This window comes from Lampetra fluviatilis, chromosome 50 (genome assembly GCF_964198595.1).
Source record: "Lampetra fluviatilis chromosome 50, kcLamFluv1.1, whole genome shotgun sequence".
In the NCBI taxonomy this organism is placed as follows: Eukaryota; Metazoa; Chordata; class Hyperoartia; order Petromyzontiformes; family Petromyzontidae; genus Lampetra; species Lampetra fluviatilis.
The window spans coordinates 8,117,859-8,126,453 of record NC_136324.1 but is presented as its reverse complement, the minus strand read 5'-3'; the positions used below and the strand labels follow the sequence as shown (position 1 = coordinate 8,126,453).

Here is an 8,595-nt window from a genome sequence, read left to right as displayed (position 1 = left end):
CACCATCTCACCAGGTGGGTATTTCTTCTTTTTTTGTAACAATGAGTCGATCTGGGAGGAAGCCCAGGTCACATTCAGACGTCAAATATATCACTGATGTTAGCAGCCGCGGGCGGGAATCGAACTCAGGTGACGCGTGGTACGGAGCGCAGTGAGCCCAGGACCGTTTCAAATATCAAATATATATCACCGATGTTCGCAGCTGGGGGTTGGGAATCGAACGCAGTGAGCCAACCACTGCGCCACCGCTCGCCCCCACTACACAGAGGAGTGGGGGGGGTGAACGAGGTTCCCAATTGCTGAGCGACACTGGGCCGGACTGGCCCCAAGCTGGCCAAAACGTGTGCGTCCGCGTATTTGAATAATGGCTCTGCCAATCGATTATTGGACTGGCACATGACAACCACCCCCACCCCCCATCGGTAGTCAGTCGCCAGGCGCCCGCTGGACTGGAATGTATAATTGCCAGCCAAAAGGCATGTAATTGCGTGTCACGTGGCACAAGAGGTGGTTGTGGGGAGGTGCGTTAGGGGGTGGGGGGGGGGGCGGTTCGTGGTGGTGGTAGATGGGGGGGAGGAAAGATGTAGGAGGAGGTGGGGAGTTGAGCGGGCGGGGGGGATGAGAGAGGGGAGGTAGAGGAGGAGGAAGGGTGGATGGGTGGGGGCGCACAATGCAGGAGGTTGCGAACGGTTGTTGGGCATGGATATCCCAAGCGTAGCACAACCCCCCCCACCCACCAACACCGCCACGGCCCCGCCCCCACGTGAGCCCCCCCTCCCTCCCCCCGCCTTTGCCCCGTCCCGACCCACCCTCTGGCCATGGCGACTCGGGGTTGCCGGACGGCTGACCAATGTGCTGACCACCCGCTTAGCTGAAGCCTCTTTTGTGCCTTTTCTCAAGCCTCATCGCTCGCGCGCTGGAAGTGCATTCTATAGACCACGCGGGCGCAGGGCCGACGGGATACCATGGCCGAAGGTGAATCGCTTGCTCTTGTATTTTTATTTGACGTTTTATTTTGGTCCGTTTTGGAACGGGTTACGGGCGAATAGCAGAATATACGCCGATTTTAGGGCGAATGTTATTTTTACATACTGTATGGAGGGTGTGACATTTTCGCCAGGTCCCGTGTATGTGTGTGCGCTTCTGTGTCGGGTTAATACTGCTTGCCCTGCTGTTGCTATTATTGTTGCTGTTATTGTTGCTGTTGAGTAAAGTCAGAAATGAAACACCGACCGCGGGAGGCACACGGGGAGCTATTGTTGCGCTGTGTGTGTGCGCGCGTGGTTTTTTGGGAAGGTATAGGCAGACCTCTGTGATGTATCACACGTGGGCGGTGTGGATGTTACGTGCCCGCTCAATGGCCGTTGCGTGCGGATTCAGAAGAGCCGTGGATTTGAACTGCCATCATCAGCTCAGAGGCGAAAATGTCATTGCTTTTGACAAGTGTAACAAGAATAGGAAGCGAAGCAGCGACGCTTTGCTGAATTTGGTTTTGTCTGGCTAGTAATATAAAACGTGCATAAACGGTATTTTATACAGTCTCAATATTATGAATAAATGAAGACGTAGTGCTATAACACGGTAAGACAGTCGTAAAAGCAATAACATAAGATGATAGTTATAATTAATCATTCGAACGAGCTTTGTTTCGTGAATATGTGAAGGCAGTTCCCTACAGTGCTGTAGTATATGCAAACTGTAATCGTATAATGTCACCGGTGTATTGCTTGAATTTGGAGGTTTTAAAAAAATGTCAGCGTATACCAATTGACAATTAACCCTAATTGGAATCCGCGTCGCGAGTATAATCTTGCGATAACCCAAGTGGGGGAGGTGTGGGGCAGGGAGCAACGTTACAGCCTCTCTAAATGTTGAAGATAACCGAAACAATGATTGCGCCGTATATATTCGAGAACCAATTTAACGATAATGCGTGTAACCACCGACCCACCTACCCCGCGTCACACACACACACCGCGAAATAATCGCCACGATTTGCTCCCCGATTCAAAACACAAAATCCACGTGCGAATTATAACCCAGTCGTCCGGAGCCGTGGCCGAAATGGGCGCTTTCCCCAATATTCGTGACCAATTATTACGCGACGTCGGTTCTTCTCTCAAGATGTTGCGTGGCGGTGCGAATATTTTTGCATTCGGCCCATCCCTCCGAAATTGTACCGATGATTATTCACGCCTTCACGGCTGCGTTATACGCGCGCGTTGATGTCGTTGCGTCGGTGGATAGCGATAAACAATGAACCGCGCCGATAACGTGAACCACCTTTATTGATGAGTCCCAGCAGCACGAGTGCAATGGGGGAATGAAAGCTTTGCTGATGAGCTCCAAAAAATGACAACAAAACCATTGCACGGGGCGCGAATGCGTCGCAAACGGAACGCAAGAAAATAGAGCCATGTGAATTCTAGATTTGAAGCTTTCGTGACTGCAATGATTCATATTCTTAGGTTTTTTCGGTAAAGTCACGTAGGTAAAACATTAAAATTAATGAAAGTAAAATAAAACAAAACAAAATAGAGCCCTGTGAATGCTTTATACACACTTTGTTCACAAAGATACTGTGCCATACATCATCAGCATCAGCCATGAGTGAATCCACTGCAGGATGAATACCTCCCTTAGGTCTTCGCCACAACCTCACGATCCATGCAAGAGATATTTATATTTTCGTATATATATACACACACAGCATCAAGATACATTTTATTTACTTCATGTAGACAATTCAATGTGTCAATAATCACATTCGAGGTACAGACGCGTTGTATTTGGTTCTGCGTTAATTCCCCATCTCGAGGTTGTGTTGACCGTAAACATTTGTATACGCATATTCCTCGCTAAAGTCACTTAGATGGGTTAAAATTAATTAAAATAAAATAAACCAAAAACAACGACGTTTCGATCACAACACAAGCGATCGTCATCAGCGAACGTCATTGCGGACACACACAGGCCCTTACAAGCCGTAGATTATTGAACCAAAATGTGTTTTTTTAACACGATATTATATATGTGGATAAATATGCACGACGTAACACACACACAGCCGCCTTTGTTAATCCACTGCTGGATGAGGGACAGTCGACGTCGCGAGGCGATCGTGGCGGGTCATTTGACCACATTGCACCCGCGCTGGTGAAGCCAAATTCAAATGTTGTGCTATTTTTAAAAAATGCATAATTTTTACGTTACATTTCTATATACACCACGTCGCCTACATTACTTTTTGGAGTACTGCAATATGTTCAATGCTCGGGGTAAAATGATGAGCCGTTATGCAATGCGTGGTCACAATGATTTCAAGCAGGCGACGTAACATTACATAACTTCCTCTTCCCGTGCACAGCAATAATAATCATCATCACCATCATCACATTCCACACCTCCACAAAGCCGCACGGACCAGCGCGGTGAAGTATGTGGGTCGACAACCCTCCTCCGAGTATCCCTCGCCAAATGCGTAGACAAAATGTAAACCATCGATAGACAGGCGAATGTTTGCACGTTGTTCCGCTTTAAGTATCGTGTTTGTTATCATCTTGACATACTCACATTGCGTCACAACGAAACACTGTTTCAACGTATAAACATTCCACCCCAGTCACCACCAACATCTATAATTATAACGAGGAAGTAGGTATCCATTATTCAGAGTCGTCAATACACCACTGATGCATCAACAACATCATCATCATCAACCACTGATAAATCCACTGCTGGATGAAGGCCTCCTTCCGAAGCCGACACCGCCGCCATTTATGGCTTCCGTGTCATCCGCAAGACCATCTCCTTGGCTGCAATACGGCGTGGTTGTGTGTGTCGACTCAGCCTCGAATGAGTACCTGGTGCGGTGCGTAAAAACATCGCCACTAGGGAGACAAAGGCGGCTAGGCGTGGTGCTGGCCATCCGCCGCCTCGTGTGCCGTGCCGGCCTTCAGAGATGCTCGCTAACAGCACTTGCCCCAACAGTCTGTTGTTATTGCTATTTGCGGGGTCGTTGTCTTTGTGTGTGTGGGATTTGCCGCATCTTCGGTGATCTGTGGCTACAATGAAAACAGGTGCGTTTAATTAATGAGCTATCGCTCAATGAACAACAAAAAAAAAACCGCTTAATAGTCAGATGGCACGCCAACCCCTTATCTGGATTGTAACCCGTTAGGGACTCCATGCGGCTGTCTGTGGCAGTCTTTCATTGGGGTGAATCGGATGCGCGTTCGTGGAGGGGAAAAGGTGAGCTCAACGGTGAGCGCGCCACTGCGTTCTCAAACCCGCGGCGTGAGTTCGACTCCCCTGTCACGGCTCACGTCAGCGGCGAGTTGGTATCGAAGGCGGGCCTGGGTTAACCCGCCACCCCCATAGCCTCCTTCACCAAATCTCGTTGAGCCAAAGTGAAGCATGGTCGAGCATGGTGGAGCAACCCCTATGACTCGCACACCGCGGAGAGGACCCGAATTCGCCCGGCAGTAGAATCGTTCGTACATGATTGTTCTCATCGTCTTCGTCCGCAATGATAATGTGAATACAACAAAAATGAAGCACGTGTACCCCCCCCCCCCACAGCACGTCGCAGCGACGGTTGTAACAACAACAATAACAACACACAAGGGACTAGCACGCGGTGGTTTTGGTATTTTGGTGCTCATCAGCAAAGCTACCGTTTGCCGAGTAAGGTGCCTATGTCGGCTACGTAAATAAAGCCACGCGGAGCGGTATGAGGACCCACTTTTAAAACGTGGCAAAGTGATGAATAACGGTGACCAAATGTGTTTACGCCACAGAGTTTATTCTACACACTGCTCCGTCTGTGTACTGTTACTTGTGACATGATGCATACGTGAGTCCTTTGTCAAGCCACTGCTGAAGGTAGGCTCTCGGCCATGCCGTGTTGATCGTGGGAGGAGGGCTTGTTTGACCATACTTCACCGCGCCGGTCAGTGCCGTGGTTGGTGAGCGAGCAAGGGAGGGGGGTGGGTGTGGAAGCGCCGTGCGTGATCCAATTCAAATCGCAATCGCCACTGATGCTAACCGTGTCCGGGAAATCGAATTTCTCATCTGCTCGCCCGTATTAATTCACAAGGAAATGTGCCAAACACCGGTCCCATTGGATCATCAATCCCACAGCTCTATGCGTTCATAATAATTTAAAAATAAAATTGGGGGTAGATTGCGTACATATGTCTTTAAGCCAGCCACCACCCGACACAGCCAATTAGTAAGGCTGGACACGTCAACGAAATGTGCCAATTAGTTACTAGTACGGCACACCGGGTTGTGTGTTGGATAGTTAAGCCACATCATTTACTATTTGAGTACGACGTTTCGCTGGTGATAACAACCAGCTTCATCAGGCGATTTGCCAGAATTGTGTGAACGACACAATTATATTTACGCGATCTAACCGCAAAAAACCCTTTATCGTGGATATTGGTCGCGAAAGCCTACATGTTAAACTCTATACGCATATCTAATCCTAGCAAACATGGAACGTTGAGCCAACGTTGCATGTTTACTGGGTATACAAAGAGTAACTAGTATTGTGTATTATGCACGCGAGCTTCTCGGTGAGACTGTAATGATTCTCATACACAAACATATCTTCGTCTCGGCTTATACTACACTATTTCAAACTCGCTAACGTGGTAGGTAAGAGTCGATGTTTTAACTCGTCCGCTGCATTCTTATTATTATTATTATCATTAATCGATGTTTTAGTGATTTAGTCGATTCCCTGAGCGGCACAAGTCTTAAGTGCCACCACCTTCACTGCGGAAATGCATGCGTGGTTGGGTAACAACCTAAATAATGGGATGTTGCCCGAAACATTTTATTTTTTTGTATTTTCTTCAGATTTGTCATACATAAGGTGCGCCCGTGTCAATGAAGACGGTGGCGAGACTGTGTTTACGTCTCCTTGACACTGCGATGTTTATGCCACAGTATCCCACTCGTGTTGTGTCGCAAACATAAGATTCACAGGAAGGTGACCCGCCTAGATGGGTGAATTAATGAATGAGTCGCCGAATGAATGAATGAACGAGTGGACAAATACATCAACCGGTCAATTATTAATGGACGAATGACCTCGATGACTGGAGAGATTAATGAATGAGCCGCCGAATGAATGAACGAGCCGCCGAATGAATGAATGGGTGACTAAATACAACAACCGGTCAATTATTTAACGAACGAATGGCCGAATGAATTGACGAGTTTGCCGAGATGATCGGCTGACAATGGACGATTGAATGAATGGCCGAGATTATCACCGAATCAATTTTAGCGACCGAATGAAAATGAGCGAATGAATGAGAATGATCCCCCCGGTTCGCCCGGGTGCCCATGACAACAATTGCGGGTCTTGTGTAATGAATTGGGAGGCATTCTAATCAAACACGAGCCAAGCGGAGTCCACGAGTCGTTCACACGTACGGACAGAGACAAAGCTCTCCCGTGTAGCCTTTAACTGTTGGGGCAAAGTGCTGCCACAACAGCGAGACGCTTCTGAAGGCCGGCACGGCGCACCTACGGTGGGGTGTGGGTTGGTGCCCAACACCAATACCACCAACACGCCCGGCCGCCTTTGTCTTCCAACAGTGCTGATGTGTTAAGAACCCCGCAACCAGGTGCCACGGGAAGAAGTACGACCTCGGTTGGGATTGGTTACGGCCGGGGTCGTAGTTCAGCAATGCAGCGATCAACCACTACCTCTGTTACCACCCCCAACAACAACAAAGGTCCCCCGTATAGCTTCAACAGACTGTCGGGGCAAGTGCTGTTAGCGAGGAGCACCTATGAAGGCCGGTACGGCACACGAGGGGTGGGTGGCCAGCACCACGTCTCCCGAGTGGCGGTTCTTTACGCACCGCACCAGGCACTCATTCGAGGCTGAGTCGACCTAGGGGAGTCCCGTGACCGGTTCGCATAATTCGTCGCCGGCGTTGACCGCGAGCGGGAATCCAATTCGGGTGACCGGGTGCGTAGCCCAGCGCGTTAACCGCGACACAGCTACTACAAAGACACACACACGCTGCTGCTGCTTCTCCACGTGTGTGTGGATCTCCCTCCCCTCCACCACCACCACACACACAAGCCGCCATGTTTCTGCAGGCATCGTTTTCCACGGACAACTTATTCAATCCTCACCTCCATCACCCCCCCGTTCTGCTCGTGATCATCTACACCGGCAGCGCTGTGAGGTTCCACCGCAATTAATGCGCCTGATTGGGAGCAAGGAAGACCCCCCCCATCATCCCACCACCAACTCCCCTCCCTCTCCTCCTTTTGTTTTTGCATCGCGCACGTGTTCCGGAGAAGAGCAGCCGCTGCCGGACCTGGGAAGTGCGGTGCGGATGGCCGCTGGTATTATTAATACATCCTCGTTATTATTGTTATTGTTGTTGCTATCGTGACGATCATCACCATCATCATCACCGCCACCCACCCACCAACCCGGCATCCCCTCTGTGCGCTCGTCTATGGACTGCGCTCCCGCCGCACGGCGAATGGAATTGGATGCTGCGTGGTTTGGATGTTTGCTTGGCTACTACTGCTGCTGTTGCTGGTTGTTTGTTGTTACCGCGTGTATTGTAGCGTACACGTGTGTGTGTGTGTGTGTTCATCCATCCCCAGGGGATACAGTCCGCGTGTTGTGGATGGCGAGTGTTGTTGGCAGGAGGAGGAGGAGGCGAGTGATACCTGCGCGCTGGTGGCGGGCCCCGTCGCTCTCCTCGCGAGCGCGTTGTTGCTGGTTGATGCTCGTGATGTGATGGTGGCTGGTGTCACGTCTTAGCCGCGTGCGCGTGTCTGTGAGTGAGTGTCTCGTCTCGAACGTGCTAATGATGATGACAGCGTGCCGGGATGTGGGACGCCGTCATTGTGAAACGGCGCCGGTCCGTGTGGTGGTGGTGACGATGATGGTGGTGGTGATGGTGGTGGTGGAAGTCCATTCGGCCCGGTGGGAGCATGAGGCCGAACGCGGCTGCTTGCCTCGCGTGGTGGTGATGGTGTTGTTGTGTGTGTCCCTGTGTCTTTTATCTTCCCGAGAAATTAATGTTTTTTAAAAAAAATTCAATAATTCCTCAACTCGATCAACAGGCGGCGCCATTTTCTGAGATACGATTACGAGCGAATGATCGCGACGATGATGACGACGACGACGATGAATGATGGTGGTGGTGGTGGTGGTTGTGATTCTCGTTTGGGCTGGAATTGTGATCATGCGCCAACTCTTTGTGCTGTGGCAGCAATGTGGCCCAGGAGTTGATTGTCAGTGCCCGAGGTCCGATGCTAGCCACTGAACGAGATGGCCCCGGGAGACAGAGTTTGTGTAGTTTTTGCTTTTCCTGGTCCGATACGGCCCCATAGTTTGGGTTGCATGACCACAGTCGTACAACGGTGGCTTGAAATTGTAAACAAGGGCTGGGCGCGATGTTGCCTAAAAAGCTTTGGGGGTGCAGTTGACGTGATCGTGGCGTCCCCCAAGTGGGTGGTGGTGGTGTCATGCGGGGAGCGGTGGTGCAGCGGTTAGCGCGCTGCGCGACGAACCAGAGGAAGGGAACCCGACTTCGATGCCCC

At 50.3% G+C, this 8,595-nt stretch overlaps 1 protein-coding gene across 1 annotated transcript in view; it reads left to right on the top strand.

Annotated features, from left to right (window-relative positions):
* Window positions 1–846: 846 nt before the first annotated feature.
* The window catches only part of LIN28B (lin-28 RNA binding posttranscriptional regulator B), a 90,408-nt gene continuing 82,659 nt past the window's right edge, over window positions 847–8,595 (top strand). The window contains exon 1 of the mRNA XM_078878341.1: window positions 847–975. Within this exon, the coding sequence (XP_078734467.1) occupies window positions 966–975 (10 nt within the window). The 5' untranslated portion in view covers window positions 847–965. The remainder of the gene's footprint in view (window positions 976–8,595) is intronic.